The sequence below is a fragment of the Lepidothrix coronata genome, unplaced genomic scaffold (genome assembly GCF_001604755.1).
Source record: "Lepidothrix coronata isolate B3197 unplaced genomic scaffold, Lepidothrix_coronata-1.0 Scaffold38, whole genome shotgun sequence".
Classification (NCBI taxonomy): Eukaryota; Metazoa; Chordata; class Aves; order Passeriformes; family Pipridae; genus Lepidothrix; species Lepidothrix coronata.
The window spans coordinates 1,709,518-1,728,445 of record NW_016690218.1 but is presented as its reverse complement, the minus strand read 5'-3'; the positions used below and the strand labels follow the sequence as shown (position 1 = coordinate 1,728,445).

Sequence of the window (18,928 nt, the reverse complement as noted above, 5' to 3'; positions counted from 1 at the left end):
AATAGAGTAAGGATCTCCTTTCTTATAGATTGTGGTGAATGCTTGGATGTGAATTAAGATCTGCCTATAGATTTTGTCATTCAGGTTCATTCCCACCCAAAAGACTTCATGACAGGGAAGAATAAAAGCAAGACTGGGATGAAGAACATTATTTCAGTAGCAGAAAAATATCAACAAGATACAATTCAGAGGAGAGGACTTAAGTTGGTGTTAGAGGACAAGTAGGGTAGAAATTGATTCTAGTCAAGTTATCTTTATCTTACATGATGCAGCTGCCCGACACTATTGAAGGTTTCAGTGCAGGTTAAATCTTTGTTAACCTGTAACATTCACAGGTAAATTCTAGAATGAATTTCTGAATCTTCAGATGGTTCTAGAAGTGCTGCCAAATCATTTGGACAGATGACGATTGACAATAAGCCTAAGCCATACTAAGCTAATACAGCAACCCACAACTGAACTGAAGACAGATCCAAACCTAAAGCTGGGATGCAATGATCCATAGATTGAGCTCCAGATTTCCGTTCATATCTCACATGTCTTGGAAAACCTGGAATGCCGGAAGACAGAGACTAGAGAATTTAAAGTACCCACCCTGAGCTAACTGCTCTAGCTTAAGGTCACCTCTCTTCTCAAACTCCAAGACAACCGATATCTAAGTTGCTGTCAGAAGGCATTTTCCATAACAAGACAGCACTAGACAGGTCTGATGTGCTTATGTGGGAGGAGCCCTCGCGGCTGGCACTGGGCTTCAAAAGTGATACACAGTAGAGGACAACCACATGCAGTATCACTGCATATTTAATGCATGCAGTTTTGTCTGGGCTCCTTACACAGGGAGTTGCAGCCACTATGAGACTGGGGTATCCACTCTACCTTTTGGCCAAGTGTGCATGACTCAAAAGAGGAGTGGGAAAAGTTTGGCCTTGCAGAATTGCTTTGGGCCACCACAGGGTGCCTATGTTTCTCTAGTGCCTGCTCTCTCTCCTCACCTATCTGGTCATTGTTATGATAAGGACAGATTTTCCTGACTATCTTCTCCCAGTTTCTGTGTTGGGAGAATTTACTTACTGTGGGTTTTCCCTCTCTGAGCTATACAATTCACACTGGGCAAGGTTAGGGGATATTACAGAGCCAGGCACAGACACATGGGGTCAATACATAGCAGTCCAACGCTGTTTGGAGGAAGAACAATTGCATGAACACTGAGTCAGGAACAAAGAAAACCAGCTACTGCATTAAAACATGCAGACCATCATGATGAGATCCTCATGTTTCCTAGAAATAACTGCAATTTGTTGTGCACAGGCTGTAAAGATGAAGGGATGCTGTAACTAAAGCCTGGAAAGGAAAGCAGAAGCCAGGGGAACAGATTTGTCCTGGAGTCCTAAGCATTTCTTAGTGATCTTCACAGCATCACATACTCTCAAGACATAGCAGAGTGCAGCTGTAAATACCACCATTAACAGTCTTAATCAAATAGAAATTTATGGGAAGAAAAGGATTTCCTGTTTGTTTTTTCATAAACTCATGTAGCAGAAAATGAGTTAATAAATATGAGGCTACTATTGCTCCCACTGAAATCAATGCAGGATTTCCACCAGACTGGACCCAAATAATGCTTTTCTTTTTTTAAGTCTGTAATAAAACTAGTCTGGAGTCTTGTGTGGTCAGGATATACCCACGTACCGTGCCAGCAATAAGTGTAGCTCTCATTTGCACCAGAAAAAGCTCACTGAGTCAAACCCAATCTCATGTGACTGTCTGACATTTATCAGATGAAAACAATTTATGAGGTCTCAGTGCCATGACCGTCCCAAGACTCTATTCTGACACGGGCCACAAGTGGCACTTAACAAATAAGCCATTCCTCTGCACAGAGCTGCATTTGTCTCTGTGAAGAGACGGGGCTTAGTCCTGCCCCAATTTCAGGTGATACGATGGATTTTCTAATAACAGACACCAGCGGTCCAATAACTCTAGTCTCCTGCACATGAACAGAATTAATTGATCTTTTCTGCTAGGAGAAAGCTGTACTCCTTGAACCAAGCTCTGCTTTCAGTCACGATGCACGGAGCCATGCTGGATTTACACTGGTGTACTGGAGTGCAGACTGCAGGGCTCCTCCTGTCCCCCAGGAATTGTTAGTGAGCAGTAGCTTTGCTTGGCTCCTTATTGTCTCTGTTAATAACACTGCTAATGATTTATGTTTGCATCTATTTTTGTATTTCTCTTAACATACTTGTAGGATACTTAAGACTCTTTTGGAAAGGACCCAAGCTTGGGAGTGGGGTTTATTTAAAATAGATGAACCCCTGGTTACTGGAGGTATGTCACTGGTATTCAGCTTGCAGATTTTTTCCCCTTTCCAAAGTCAGAGGCAAACTGTGGTGTGCCCAGTCCTCAGAGCACTGTAACAGGGAAGCACCATTTCTTCCTTTTGCGGGATTTCTAATTCTCCACTGACTGCATAAAAACAACTCAAATACTAGAACCAGCAGGGAAAGAAGAAAACAACTGTAGGGCAAACTCACACAACCAGCTGATCTAAAGTTCTCTTTAACCTGCCAACACTTCCCTTACACTTTAGTGTATAACTCAAAGTGTTCATACCTGCAAAATCTTTGAAATACAGCTTCGTTATCCACTGTGGAAACCCAACAAAGGGCGAGATTCCCACTATACAATCTCATATCACAGCTCCTTGAAAGTCAGCTAGTGACCATAACAAATACCTTCTGCTCTCAGCTGGGAGATTAGCCTCCTCTGACTGGGTGGTTTGGTGGCCGTGAGCCACACATTGCAGGCCTGACTCATAAGGAAGTCCAGCATCTACTTCCCACAGCAACATCCACCTGCAGTGCAACCAACCACACAGTAAGACCACCAGTTTCTGTCAATCAGAAAGTCCATCTTAAGTCTTGACAGCATCGAGATAGGACTATTTGACAAACAGGTTCTCTGTTGATGCTTGCTTATCAAGGACCCGGAAACTACAGGTACTCTTTGCAAGACTGGAGGAAGCCAGAGGCCAGACTCCTCTGGGTTTAAGAGCTACAAGATTGTAGAAGGCTCACCCACCTGCAGGAGGTTCTGCAGTCTTTTTGCTACCTGGGCCAACACCAGCTACTCTTTCCCCAGACATCCAGGAGATTAAGGGATCTCATCTTCTCAAGTGCCTGCCCTTGGGGCACAGCAGCAACTGTTGCCTTCAGTTTTACAGCACTTGTGTCCTGAAGTGCTTCTCCAGAAAGAAGTCTGGAGGAGGATGTGTCCCCACTCTTATGGGTCAATACATGCTATACCGGTGTGCCCTGGGAGTTCCGTGTTCTGAAACTGTGCTCTGGATTCAGGTTTGTTTTGTTTACAGATTTTTTGAGTTTGTCTTTTTTTAAACCATTTTTTTGTCTCTGCAGACAAATAATGTGTATCAGTTCTGTGAGCTGTTTTCATGCTGAGAAGCGAAATGAAAATGTTAAAGATCAAATCTGAAGAAATATGAGTTTTCTTAATACTCATACGTTTTTATAAATACTCATACCTTTTTATAAATACTCATACTGCTTTTTATAAATGATAACCTTATTTTCATTAAAAAAAATAGTCAGCCCTGGGTCACATTTTTTGCCTAGGTCCCAGCACACCTTTCATTAATGATTGTCTTTCCCCATTTAAGCTCCCCAGCACATAGAGTCCTGTCTCCTCAGTCACAGTGAAGCATGCAGCGCACGAGATGGTTTCCATGTCTGTCATGCACCGCTTGGGGAGTGTGGAACAATCTAAGCAGAGTAACATTGCCACCAATTCGCTTGTTTAAGAAAAGCTTGGAAATGTCACAACTTGTTACATGATGGTATCCTTAATATACTCTGAGGCAGTCATAACTTTTGCCTTAGGCGCCTGAGAACTTCCATGAGCACTGGCAGGGCAGAATTAATGATGCGGTTCAGTCTAGAAGCGGTTGCACTTTAATAGTGGGTAGAGGAAGACTCACATGTTGCCAGCTAATCTTAAAGAAGCAAATGAATTAAGTCACATTTGTCAAATGCTTTGAGATATTCCAAGGAAATGTTCCATAAAAGCACAACCTGTTATTAAGCATTTCTGACAAAATATTGTTTTAATTAATCTTAGTCTTTGATCTTCTATTTGGGCTACTCTCACAATGGCCTTTTGCTTGCTTTTACTGTAGGTAATGCGGGCTCACCCACACATGATTTTGAGAACCTATGGAGAATGATATCACTACAAATTATTGGATAGTGTTCCAACTGTGGATTCTGCTTTGTACAGGCTCTAATTAGCCCATATTCATACCACAAAGATTTCTCATCTGACTGTGGTTTGATCCAACAGCACAGAAGGTTAGACTTCATAACAGTTACATCAGATCTTACCAAGAGAAAGGTGCAGCCTTCCAATAGCTTTTTGTCTAGGGGATATAATAGGCTGTCATGAACTATTTTGGTAGAAATAAATGTCACCATAAATAAAACCCCCCCAGGAAAAAAAGCCAGGTTGGTTACCATGCTCTGGGAACATGTCTAAACTGTGTGGTTAATCAAAAAAGTCAGAAGATTTTTTTGGATAAAAGGCAGTCCGAAAATAAGCAAAGAAAACTTGTTAAAAATATGAGATTTTTACATGGAGTGTCTTTGTTTTTATGGTTCAAAACCCAGTCAATAGAAAAATAAAAAAATGTAATCTAGAAAGAGGATCCTGGATCTCTGTCTTTTAGTTTACCTAATTTTTCTTTGTACTAATTTGTATTGGAATCTATTAAACTGTTGAATCATGTATATGCCAGGTGGCATCCCAGTGGCATGTATGAAGTAGTTCAAGATTTCCTTTGGAATCGAAATTCCTAGCAGAAATTCCTCGGCAAAACCACAGCTTCGAAATGTGCAATAAGACATAGACTATCCTCTCTCCCATGCAAAGACCCTGTATACGTGTCACACTTACATTTTATATCGAGATTAATGCCTTTAATATTTTTCCTGTTTTCTCTGCTGAACCGTATCTGCAATGACCAGCCTCGTCATCTTTTTTAGCTACAGACAAGCTCAAGTTCTGTTACCATTTCAGCCTGCGAACCGACCAATAATTACCAGCTCTACAAAGGCCTGTTTTCCCTCGTGGTGTCGGGGAATTAAGATAGATTTTCACACCGTCCCAAGCTGCGATTAGCTCTCCAGGGATGTATTTTCCTTTACCTTCCAATTCTTGTGGCTCTCCTCCCCTTTCCTCCTTACCACAGGGATTTTTAAACAATAAATGTGCGGGTTTAATTTACACCTTTTCTCACACCTTCTATTTTTAAAAAGCGCACGAGGCGTTATTTCACACCGCTCCCGCGCTCCCTAACACGGAGCTGTCTCTTTCCCTTCCCAGAGGGAGAACGGGACAGCTCCTTGCCCTCTCTCCTCACTGCCCAGGCGGGACAGGGCGATCCGCAGCCTGGCGAGGGGCGCGCAGCTCCAGCCTCCCGCTCCTCGGGAAGCGATCCGTGAAGGAGCGCGGATCGGAACGCTCCCGGGATCCATCCCAGCGAGGGGCGGGAGGAGAGAGGGGAGGGGTCCGCGCGGGGGGCGCGCAGGCGGGGCCGCGCGGCGGCGGCGGGAGCGCGCTGGGCGGCGGGAGCTGTGATCCCGCCGGGCTCCGCCGCGCCGGCCATGGATCCCTCGCCCAAGGACGGCGAGAGCGCGGCGGCCGCGGAGCCCAGCCGGGGCGGCGCGGCCCCTTCCAGCGGGGTGGTGGTGCAGGTCCGGGAGAAGAAGGGCCCCCTGCGCGCCGCCATCCCCTACATGCCGTTCCCCGTGGCTGTCATCTGCCTCTTCCTCAACACCTTCGTGCCGGGGCTGGGTAAGGAGCGCGGCGGGAGGAATGGAGGGAGGGCGGCCGGGGCAGGGGGTCCCTCTCCCCACCTGCCACTGCTTCGCCCGGTGCCGGACCCCGCCGCGCCGGCAACTCTCCCCGACGCCGTCGCGGGAAGGGATGGATGGATGGAGGCAGGCAGGCAGGCAAGCAGGCAGCGAGTCTCTGCGCCCCGGCGGAAAGTTTTGCGTCGAGGGCCGGGGCAGCGCCCTGCGGGGTCCTCGGGGAGCCGCGGCCGCGAGGGTCGGGCTTCTCCCCGACGGCAGTCAGGGACCGGGGCTGGGGCACCGGCCCGACCCCTCTCCGTTCTCGCCCGCGGGGCAGCGCTCCGTGACTCTGCGAGGCGGGGGAAATGAATTCCCCGGCTCCGGGGGCTGAGCATCCCCCGCGCGTTCCGGCCGCTCCGTTCTCGCCGGGCGGGGAATTGTGCGCTTTAGGAGAAGGGCTTCGGCTGTTCGGGCTCTCGCGAACTGATTTTAGTCAGAGAGGACCAAGGCTCGTAGTGACCACATCGCTCGCCAGCTAAGGCGAGCTTTCAGAGCCCACCTTCCCGCGTTTCCTAAGGAGATCTCTGAAAAATGTTGGAACTATTTCCCCGGAGAAACTGTGGATTCACGGTTTCCCAATACTAAATCACTGGTGAGAGGCTCAGGTAACACATCCCTAAGCTGTGGCTACAGTTCCCTCTATATTTCCCTTTCCTCCTTTTTAATTAGGAAATGCTTGCTGCAACAGGAGCTTAGAGTTTGAACACTACAAAGGCACCTGGAACACAAGGCTAAATACAAGTATTCTAGCTGCAAGCAAAGCAATCACATTTACAAAACTCCAGACAAAATAAAGCCCTCATTAATCCGTACCTCGAGTCTCTCACAGTCTATTCCCGGCTGCTATTTCTGCTCCTGTGGCCACTGCAGAAGCCTTCCTTGTGATAGGGGAGTATCCCCCACCTAGACCTGCTTTTGAAGAGCTACTGCCCTGCCTTTATTTGCTTCATGTGTTTCAGGTGGCTTAATTCTGTAACAAATATGAAATTCTAAAAGTTCTTCTTAAGTAATTCTAAAGTATTACCTAAGTGTGAGTGGTAGACTATGTGCAACATATAAAAGCCATTGCTGTTCCAGTGTGCTTGCTCTTAACCTGTGGATGTATTCCAGAGGAAAGCTTGTACCTTTTGAAATACCTCCAGAGTTTCGCTGTGGAAGGACTGGGATTGCTGTATGTGCTTCCAGATGCAATGCATTGTGCTCGGATTTGTTGTTTGCACATCCCTTGTGTGCAGCCACCTGAAGAACCCGGAGTGATGAATCAAAGAGAAACTCTCGAGTTGAGTGCTTTCATGGGGTTTTAGGTTGTCGTTATTTAGCACTTACTTTCCCACCATCTTCAGAGAAATGTTCAAAGCCAGAGTTTTCAAAGTGAATGTACTTTTCTGTTGGCATTGAAGACACTACATCTTCACTGTAGACGTACGGGAAAAAAACTGACTTACCATGCCCTTTTCCTCCTTTGAATGATCTTATACTTCATACTGTGTTGCTTTTAACAGCACACTAGAAAACCCTCAGTGTTCTTCCTTCAGCCCAGTAGGGTAGGTGCTCATGAGACATCCTCATGTCAGAATTGGCTGGAAGTGTGGTTATCTGCCCAGAGCTCTGCTCTGGCTGCTGCTGCAGGTCTGCTGGAAGTAGCAGTGTTGTGCCTTCCCTCACACGGAAGGAGTCTAAACAAGGACAGCAGATAGCATGTCCTTGCTACAGGTGAGCATGTAGGGTCCCAGTCCATGCTGGCTTGAAGAATTGAGAGTTGAATCTGGACTTTGCAGCCATGTGGTTGTGCTATCACTGACTGGCTGGATCACCCTAAAATGGTTTTAATTCCTTTTTCGTTTTTTTTTTTAACTGGTGGAGATTTTTATTAAACTTAGTTTGTGTTTGGTACGCTGATTTCAGTAGCACTTTCTGGCTGTCTATACCACTGTTTCTACTTATACCCTGTTGAAAAAGTAGCAAAACAAACAAACTACAAATCAAAAGAAATCCTTCCATGTGGCATTCCCACAGGCTGGCGAAATGCAGTGTTTTGGGGATGCATCCCGAGCTCTGTATGCAAAGCATGGCACTTAGTTCATGCATAAATGAACCATTCTCTTAAAGAAGCTGCTAATAGCGTATGCATTTTAATAGAAAATTTTCTCTGAGATAATACACCTGCTTAGAATGAAGCTGTTTACAATCTCAGCCATATCCTGTCATATATCACGTAGCCTACACACAAGGGGAAACAGGAGGAACACAAATCTACTGGCAGGAATATTCAAGGTAAAAAGAGATCTTGTGCCATTTGTTGCATTTCAGCAATCTCAATGAACTGAGCAACATTTATAAAAATAAATAAGATTTGCAGTGGTGGGAATTATTCACATCAAGGTTATGAGCCTGTTCTCTGTGAGGTAAATGACAAAATTCCCATCAATTCCAGATTTATAACATGTCAAAATGATGTTTCACTGGTTTGCTGTATATTCTGCCTGCTGAGGTAGAGAGTGTGACTGTGTTTAGGTGGTAATGGAAGTTCTCTATTTTTCAGTCCCTGAATTCATCCCTTATCATTTTGCCTGTAGTTGTCATTCATGTGTAGACTCTGCAGTGCGATTGCAATGAAGGGTCAGAAACCATAGAAATAAGGCAAGAATGTGGTCAGCACTGAATAAACCAAGTTTTCCACTGCTTGGAGACGGGTGCATTTGAGGTTTCAGTAGTGCCCAGTACCTCAGACCAGTGATATCCAAATAGAAATTGTGCTCTGATTCAGGCTACCAAATCCTCAGGCACTCTTCTCAGAATCTGAAAGTCTCTACTTTTTTTAGTTAATTTATCTTTCCTATTTTATGGAAGTCATCTGTGAGGGTGAAATCTGAGAATTTTTAAATATCCAGTGTATTTTTCCTTTTTGCAGTAGTGCTCCATTTGGACAGGAAACATAACACTTCTTCTTTGTTTATAGTAATTTTATTTTTTCAGTTGGTTAATTTTCAGAGTTTTATGTAGTAACCCAGAACGGCAGTTTTTGAGATGCATTGTAAACTGGGTTTTAACTACTCTTTCCATATATGTTACAAAAGACTCATAGGAATTTGTTCATACCCAGAGGATATGTTAACTTTTGCCTTGCCAAAACTTAAAATTCAGACTAAATACAATGTAAAAAAGCTTGATTAGCCCATCTACTTGTAATCTGTTTTGCAGAACAGCCTTGAAATTACGCTGTGCTTCCATTCACTGCGATAGAAGCAAGCCCTTGGAGATGTTCTGGATCAGTTTTCCGTGGTCCAATGTGGTTTTTCTCATCTGTGTCTTATGGGGCTGTAGGGCTGAGCTGTAATGAAGGTGTACCTAGCTCAGGTTCATGAAAAGAGCAGATAGTACAAAAGGAAGAAGAGGCAGGACTCAGCGAGTCCTGTGGCAAAAGCCATCGTGCCTTGGCTACCAGCATTCCAGCTCTGAGCCACAGACACCGTAACCTCTGCTTTGGCTTTGGGCTTCTGGGCTCTGAAGCATCAGGGCCAAATCATGCCATGATGAACTCTGGAGAATGGAAGATGATGATCTCAGCAGAGATAAATGGTGGTGTACCCGGTTCCCGCAGGACTGAGCAGTGTGCACCTCCAGCCGGTACGTGCTGCAGATGGCAGCTGAGAGAAGGGGCTGGCCATGCCCTTTAGCTGGCAGACTGTGTTCCCTTGGAGCTGCCGTGTGCCAGTCAGCGTGGGAGAAGATCTGGCTCCCTGTCATTCCCTGAGCTGATACATGGGAATCTTGCCCTCCTTCCTATCTGTTTTTCCTTCTCTCGACATCACGTGTGTGGGAGGGGGTAAACGCAGGGGGAGAACTTGAGGGAAATGTGAGAAGGGAGTGAAATTGTCTGAAAGTATGAGGTATTCTCCAAGATTAATCCCTCCTGTCAGGAAGGGGGTGGACTTTTGGATCACAGCCTGAATTATACATGTGTACTATTTTTATGCAGGGAGTAATTGAAATACGTAGCGTGAAATTATGTTAGTGCAAGATAGGAGAGCAGCCACCCATGTGCCATGAAATAGCCGGTGGAGGAGATCATGAGTGACAGCTCCTCACAGCAGCTAGAGAAAGAAGGGGTGATTCCCAGCCCACTGAACTTTTTTCTTCCACGGTTCCACAGTGCAGCTCTCCCTGTCCCTGAGTATGTCAGCTCCCTGTCACGAGTCTTCTGCCATCTGTTTATTCTGCTTTGGTCTCGATAGAGTTCAAGGACTGTACCTTCAGCTGTGTGAATATGGCTCTAATGTTCGATTCATGGAAGCCAAGCATCTTCTCATTAGGCACCATGCCTCTCTCGAGCAGAATGAGCTCTCCAAAGAGCTGAACAGAAGTACAGAACACAACAGTTGAGAAAGTTGCAGGGATAAGATCTGCATAAAATTATCAATACCCATTTTATTTTTGTGGTTGGAATGGTAAATAGATGCCTCAAGCAAACATCCATTGCTTTCATTACTGAAACAAAGAATTTCAAGGGAAAAAATAGATTTTCTTATCTACAGTAGGAAAACACTGCAAAAAGAAATTGGAGCTTTCAGACATCTGTGCATTAAAATCTCAAACTTGCTTTGGTATTTATGATCCTTTTAAATTATTTTTTTCTTATAGACATGCAAACCAATGAATCCGTGTGATTTACAAGCTCATTTGAGGAAAACAAAGGTTTTTCTCAAGTGTTTATATGAATTTGTGTTTGTGAACTTTACTGCTGCAATTCTTTAGCTAACATTGCCTTTCAGCCTGTGATGTATAGACTGCTGGTAATCTGCAGAAACAAGCTATTTATTCGTGGAACATAATTAAACAAAGCAAACCTATTTGCCAGTAGACTTCACTCTGTTGGGTTTTGTATTTTCCATTGAAAAGGTCAAGAAATTCTTTATGGTAATTTGTTCATCTGCTTGTGCAAGGTGGAAAATGAGACCTTTGTTAAAATGTGTGTATCCAGGTTACTGCTCCACTGGTGGTAGCAGTGTTATCAGCTGTGCAGGAGATGATCCTCAGTGAGGTAAAGCTGGGCACAAGAACAACTGGATCTCAGGTTTCTGCACCTGCAGGGCCTTGTTCTTGTCAGTATGTTGAAGGACATTGACTTCCTCCTTTTTTTTTTTTTTTTTTTTATTAGCAACAGAGATTTAAGCAAGGAATCTGAATGTCTTCTATAACTTACTTGGCTGATGGTGTTGAACAGTCACTCAACAAACTTGCCAGTACAGGGTAGTCTGGAATATTTTTGTGCCATGAAGTGTCTGGACCATCTAGAATGATAAAGAAGCTTGGAAAACTCAAAAGAGATTCACAGATAATTTGTGATCTCAATAAATGCCGAAGTATTTCAAGTTTGTAGCTCCTTGGTAGAGACAACTCCAGCCAGTGTACTTGATCAGCAGAAAACACTCCCAAAAAACAGGTACTGTCTCTGCTGAGGGACCTGATCTGGCCACTCAGTTTTAATCCAGCATCCAATGGCATGCCCTGATGTATTTTTGGAAGAAAGCTGCTTTCTGCTTTGCCCACACTTGCCTGAATACTTAATATAATCTTATTCCTCCCTCTCCTTTGTGTAACTCTGGATCCCTTCCTTGAGTTTATCTGCTTAGCCACAGCAGTCACACAGGTATGTGCTGTCATACTCATCATCCTCCAGTGAACCTTGCTTTACAAATGCATACACAGCAAAAGCACAGCAGGGCCTTGTTCGTGACCACAGCCTCAAGTCACACTCCAAATATTTAGCACTGTTTATGTCCTTTGGTTAGTTTTTGCTCTTCACTTGTTACAGTTGGTAAAAGTCAGCTGTTGAGCTCCACTTGCATTTAAAATGACTTTTTGGTTCGTTTCACTGTCAGTCTGTACACTAACCTAGTGCTGCTGCCTTTGAATTGCTGTCAGTGCCAGACCAGCTAAAATGCAAAGAAGTTTATCTTACCTCCCTCGTGCCTTCTGTTTCCATGAAAATAGAAGACAAAAGAAATGGCCAGGGACATTTTTGTTCAGTGCTTTTTGTTCACTGCTGTGGTTGAAGCAGCTCTGTGGAGGTATTCATTACTTAATGAACACATAAGGAGACAGGGTTTGCTCAGCATCTTGTAATCGTGTTTGTCATTTAATGCAATTTGGACAGATGTACTTGAAGATTAAGAGTGAAGGTGAGAGCAGACAGCAGAGAAGAGCTGTTAAATGGCCAAGTAAACCAACTGAATTTTAAGTCTAGAAAGCTGTTCCAGATGAAGGGTGTGACATGGGGGAAAACAGAGAATCAAGTCCAGGAGGAGAAAAGCACATTCACAGAGATATGGTGAGAAGGCAAAAGAACTGGAACTTCAAGAGAGCAAATGAATGAAAGGATTTAAAGACAAAAGTAACTTGAATGAGGAGAGTGCTTTTAACAGGTGAATTTTGGCTAGTCTGGGTTGCAGGATAGAGGTGAATTGTTCTCCTCCTCTGAATCAGTGGGTGTGATTTACGAAGTCTGATAAAGCACCATTGCCTGCAGCATTTTGCTGCCATTTACTCTCTACACCATGAAAAGAGCATTCAGATTTTGTGGAGCTGTTCAAGATCATCCATGGATGAGTGGGAAGCAGAAACCAGGTTCCTCAGGCTCTTTCTTACCCATCAAATTGTGCGCAGTGCCCTGAACACAAACACACCCGTAGGTGGCAGTGGCTGGCACAAAGCACAAAGGTGAATTTTAGAATCTCTATCCAGTTTTGAATTTTGTGGAGAAACAAATGATTGGATGGTAATGGGATTCTAAAATAGGCCTAAAGTTTTTCAAAGGGACTGGAGTTTGCAATTGATTTATGAAAACTTAAATTTAGAGGTAACCTGGAAAGGAAAACAGGAAAAGAGCTTCATTTCTTACTTTCTATGAGATATAAAATCAAGCTGATATATAACATTCCTTCAGAATTTGGAATTCTGAATTCCTTCAGTTTTTGGACTGACTTAATTTCAGAACTTTACAGCTTTAAAGTTATACAGTTGCAGCACTGCAGTGGACGCCTGTGAACTTGGTTGGAGCGCTGTGCAAAGATGATGGTCACAGAATCACAGAAGAGACTGTTTCAGTTCTAAGTGACGTGAAATGATCATCTTGTCCAACTGCCTGACCAACTCAGAGCTGACCAAGTTAAAGCATGTTATTAAGGCCTTTATCCAAATGCCTTTTAAAAGCTGACAGGCTTGGGGCATCAACCAACTCTATAGCAAGCCTGTTCCAGTATTCGGCCACCCTCTTGGTAAAGAAATGCTTCCTAATGTCCAGTCTGAACCTACCCTGGTGCAGCTTTGAATCATTCTCATGCATCCTATCACAAGATCTCAGGGAGAAGAGATCAGGAAATTTTTTCCACAGTTTCTACACTTTCTCAGGAAGCTGTAGAGAGCAATGAGGTCACCCCTCAACCTCCTTTTCCCCAGACTAGACAAGCCCAGAGTCCTCCGCTGCTCCTCACAGGACATTCCTTCCAGACCATATCTGAAAGAAGGTAAACCAGTTTAGTGTTGTACCCGTGTCCAGTTTTTGGGATTTTATAAGTATAAAAGTTCTGGCATCTGGCAAACCTTACGGGCAATTAAAAACATTATCTGTGCCTTACACAACTTCTGCTGGAAGTTACAGCTCCAGCAGCAAGGGAAGCAGGAGGGAATCCCCACATCTGCTGCAGCTACTCCAGGTCAGTCCAACATCTTACTTAAAGCTGCAGTTAGAGCTCATTTGCCTTTCAGATATTGATCTGTGACCTGGAGCAGTTGTGGTGCTATGCACATGTAGGGAAGCTGGTGTGGCAGCAGCTCCTTAGCAAGGAGCTGGAGAGAGCATCACACAGCAACCTTAGGCATCACTGAGTACAAGTCAGACCCAGGACATGGCATCAGCATGGGCCCAGCCTCACCTGAGAAAGAAACGTTTGTGTTCATTGAGCTTGCTTTAGGGGTTGCAGGAATGTGAAACCTCAGTTTCCCTGGTTCTGCTGAAGGTTGGGAGCTTTTTTCATTAAAGGAAGGAATTAACCCCTCTTCCTCTTCACAGGGTTTTTGAGCATTTATATTAACTAGGGAGTTCTGACAATGAAAATATTGTCAGAACTTGAGAACAATCACATGCTGTTCTACCTAGCTGTATTTCACTTGTTGATTTCTGATGTTATAAACTTAGGTTTTATTCTGTGTAGAGTCAAAGAAAAAATAAGTGGACAGAACTTGAATATTTGATTTAAAATACTCATTTCTACGGTTTGTTTTCTCTCCATTTTACCACTTAAAAGCTGCTCTCACGCTCCTTCCTCCAACAATGTAGTCCTTGTAATAAAGGCAGTTCAAAGCTCAGTGTTTCCATTCCAAAGGAGTTACAGACCAAACAATTTCTAATTACTTGACAGCCCCTCAAAAGGCCTTGCAGTGCAATCCTGAATAACACAATATTTGGTGTTTCCTTAGAACCCTGTCCCCTGAGGGTCTTGATTAGATGAGAATCTCTGCTTTCAGGAAAAGAAAAAAATGTAACTCCTATGGCTTTGGAGCAGGATTTGAAGATAATGATCCTGTCTCAAAACAAACCAAAAAAACAAAAAACCAAAAAAGGGAAGGTTGGGGGAAGAAAGAATGAATTGACTTTTTTATTTTAATGATCTCAGTTTTGGAAAACCTGAGTCATGATTTTTCAGCACTGAAGGATGCCGATATTATACCGAGCTTTTAAATTAAAAAAAAAGGATACGTTGTTAAGTAACTTACAGTTCTGCCCAACTAGACAAAACCATGGACACCCATGTCTTTGAGCATATGATCATGAAATGTGCAGACTACTAAATACAAATGAGATGCTTGATGAAAACTGATGGGCAATACACTAACTTAAATTAAAAATTCCAGTATCAACATACCCAAAGGATATGCCTGGAGTGGATCATGGTCAAATCTTGTTAGAGGAAAGGGTGAATACAATCGATAGAGGAACTGTTGGAAACATAATCACATTCTCTGCAGGGGTTCATCCTGTACGTTTCCAACTTCAGTAATAATGCTTATACAAGGAACTTTGCAGGGGTCTAAGGCTGCCATCCTTTAGAACATGAATTTAAACAAATGACAGATCATTATCCAGCATCTCACCAGCTTGTCCTTTGTCTAGGCTGAACTCTTAGTTTGCCACAAGCATTGAAGAATATCCACACAAAACTTACAAATTGTGGATAATAATTTTATTTCAGTTAAAACACAAGTAAGTGTTAGTGTCAATAAGCCTTTGAAGAACGAAGATTTATTGAAGACTAAGAAGTAGATTATAATGAGCCACTGTTTGAAGTTCACTGTGTTAAAAAGTTGAGTCATTTTACAAAATATGAATCATTAGGTTTTTATGAAAATATTTTACCTGAAATAAGCCCCAGTGATCACATTAGTATGACGCTGTCCAGCTGAAATAGTTTTGCTGTTTAAATCTAAAATATAATGCATATCTACTCCATATGCCAATATGGTGAAGTGAGATGACGGCTTTAAAGGAAAGCCTTATGTAGGTAGAAAACCCTTTGTTGTATCTGTTTAAGTACATTCATAAAAGAATGGGGTTTGGATTTTATAAATTGGTTTTGTTAATTTGCTATTTTTAAAATACTTGCAAGACCTCTTCTGTTGCCATGACAATTTGATTTCCATAAACATGATATTTTGTATATGACTATACAACATTGTATTTGCTATGCCGTGTGGGGAAAGGAGATGGCAACTTGACACCACAGAAATCAATATGCAGAGGCCCATAGAGTCAGACATCTCACCAGTAGTGGTCTGGACTGGGTTCTTTATACTGTGATAAAATAAGCTCTTGGATCAAGGTATATGTATTTATATTTCCTGTAATTTTTTTTTTTTAATGTCTTCTTGCAAACACTGTTTTGGATTCAGGTGGCTTTAAGTTTCCTTTCCACTGAAAATTGGTTCCAAGAATCTGAAGACTAAATTCCAGTTAAAAGTAGAGCTGGACCTCCTTGGATCTACATATACAAAAGAGCTGTAAGGACATACAACTCTCATAGCCCTGCAACACACTCTGTAGTTGCTGTCTTAGTGGGAGGGGTTCACAAAGGATTTAGAACTGTGAGAAAGGACTGGTCAAAAATTGAGATATTTGTGAGGTATAGCCAGAAGAAAATTCCTCTCTAGCTCTGGGATTGTCATGGTTCCCCATACTTTCCTTCTGTCTTTGTGAAATGATTGCAACAAATCAGACCCGTTTCCAAACTCATTTGCACCAGGCCAGTTACCAAGTAACCCATCGAAGGAGTTGGAACATTGATTCTGATGTAGTTAGACAATTTGATTAGTGTGGATTCTCTGGATTGGCCGTCAAATTACCTCTCTAGATCTATTTAATTGTGAAAGCATTGCCAGATCTTCCGACCTGTAGTGCAAGGATGATAACGCTTTTTTGCTGCATGTCTTTCTTCATTAGCTCTTCACCCGACAAACTAATCAATACCAGGGAAGGCTTAGCAAGGCTTTTACAAAACAAGCACTAAACTTTTTTAAAAACAATGTTTTAGACTCAGCATCACGAGATTTTTTTTCCCCTCCTACTGAAATTTCATTGTGGCTGCAGAGAGCTGGTGGGATGGTTTCTTGTCTCATGTAAAAGAGAGAAAAGAGCACAGGGACTACAGTCATTGTCAATTGTGAGTACAAAAACACACTCTCATTTTCTCTTTTAAAAGCCAGAATGTAATTTCATACGTTGACTTGCATCTGAGTACTTATCTCACTCAGTCCCCCTGCTCCTCCCACAAAAACAATGTGGAAATGGATTCTCCTGACACTCCTTTGGAACTGACTCCCCGTGGTGATTTAACTTGCTTTTTGTTTACAATGGTCAGCTGTACAGGTGACCTGGTTTTTTTGCCTTGAGGCTTAGCCCCTCACATCGGTGCATTGCCACAAAAGGTCAGCCTCCTTTCACACCCACACTGCAGAGGCATAGCCAGCTGCACACCTGCAGAGCAGAGCAGGAACCAAGCCGTGAGTGTGGACAGCACAATGGGGAGGACTCTGTGCTCAGCCATTCCGTGTCACCAACCCATCTTGATCCAAGTAACACCTTATGCACAAGGGTGCCCAGAAGCAAATGCTTGTTTCCAACAGAGTTAAGCCTCAGTATTTCCGCTTTGGATGGCAGATTCAAGGCAACGCAGTTAAAATTAGGATCTGTCTCCTTGTGCCGTGTGCAGCTGACGCTTAGAAGAAACCCATGGTGGAGCTGGGAATGGAATTTAGACCAAGCATTAGTTCCCAGGAACCACTCTTGCTCAGAAGCTACACAGTGAATCCTTCTTTTACTGAAGCTGTGATGAATAAATGGTAACAGTCTACTCTTAGTAATACTGACAAGGAACCCAAGATTTTTCTTCTGCATATTAACTAAAACATGGTGTACGTTGCACGAGAGAAAAGCTGTCCCATATGTGTATATATTCTGCTCTTACATCAGTGCTTTCAATCCACTAGATGTTCTTCCCGTGCTTGTTTACTCTGTGTGCCAAGGCAGAACCTGGACAGAGAGGGTGTCCCCTTTCTAGGTGCTCTGTAGATCCCAGGTCGCATTGCTTGGAACACCAAGCAGTCATTTGAACCAGTGCAAAACAGGTATAAAATGTTCCCATTGCAAGCTTAACTCACTTGTCAGAACTGAGAATCCACAATATGCAGAGCAATGTGGTGTTGAGCCTCTAGAACTATTTTGTCTCACCTCTGCTCACAATTTTTGCTTCTTGTAACATTGAGCTGGCCCCTTGAGGTTGCTCCTGTGAATAAGTATTACTTACTATAAAGAAGAGTTGCAGAGCTGAGCTCTTACATTGCCCTTTAAGCCAGAGAAGACTCTTGCCAAGTTGCAGTACCAAGCAGGACACCCGTTGAGAATTGTATTTCCCAAATTAGCCAGCAAACAAAGCTAAAAATAAATTAGCTTGCATCCTAAAACTTAATGTGCTTTCTCCCCTACAAATGTGGGCTTGTTTTAAATATTTATGACACTTCATCGCAGACCAGTAAATGTTCTTTAGTACATTTTGTAAAAGGAATGATAGGTAAATGACATGATAGACTTAAATCACAGTCACTGGAATAAGTTTTCTCAAGAAGTCCACAATTTACTGGTGTGAGAAATGCCAGGAAGGCAGTCAAGCAGAGCTTTGCTGATTATTTCAGTAGCACTGTGGAGTGCTGACGACACTAGACCTATTATGATATAGAAGGGAATATTAAGATATGAATGTTATGTCACACACTTAGACTCTTTGCAGTCTGAATGGAGAATTCAGAGGAGATAAGCAGCTGAAGATTGTCTGGGAAGTTGGTGGCAGAACTGGCAAGAGAATCTCCATGGACTTCTTGCAGTTCAGTGCCTCAAATAATGCAGCCGTACTTCAGTTTGCATTAATCTCTTCCAAGAAAATTGTTATTAATGAACTGCCCCTATCACTCTTGGACTTTGTGTTCTTCAAGAAGCAAAGTGTTGTCTGTGCCATGCATTAATGAGAACATGGTAAACACATAGGATGGACAAGACAGTTTTTAGTTTGGGTGTGCTGGTTACTCCCTGGCATGTTTCTATGATCTGATTTATGCCTGTGAAAGCTACACACTATCTTGTACGCACAGAAGGGACTTCAGCATGTTTTAGTTAGTATATGGCAAAAAAGAAAACCCACACCAAAACCCCAAGCCAAGCAAGCACAGATACACCCCAGATTTACCATTTGAAAGAACACTGATTTATACTATGCTATAGTTTAGTATTAACCAATATTTGCTCCACTGTATCCCTTCTTGTTTGCACCACAGTTGTGCACAAAATGGGGCCTTATTGTGGTCTTTGAAAAGTAGTTTTAAAATATATTATTTATACAACTATGTACGTGACCGTGGCACTGTACAGATAATGGAAAAAGAATAAGTCCTATCCCAGA

The 18,928-nt window shown here is 43.0% G+C and overlaps 1 protein-coding gene across 6 annotated transcripts in view; it reads left to right on the top strand.

Annotated features, from left to right (window-relative positions):
- Positions 1 to 5,644: 5,644 nt before the first annotated feature.
- Positions 5,645 to 18,928, top strand: part of STUM (stum, mechanosensory transduction mediator homolog) — a 48,004-nt gene continuing 34,720 nt past the window's right edge. For 5 of the 6 annotated variants that reach the window (XM_017812909.1, XM_017812908.1, XM_017812906.1 and 2 more), the window contains exon 1: positions 5,676 to 5,865. In XM_017812909.1, the coding sequence (XP_017668398.1) occupies positions 5,676 to 5,865 (190 nt within the window). Of the gene's footprint in view, positions 5,866 to 18,928 lie in introns of all 6 variants that reach the window. The other variant, XM_017812907.1, reaches the window with a different exon arrangement.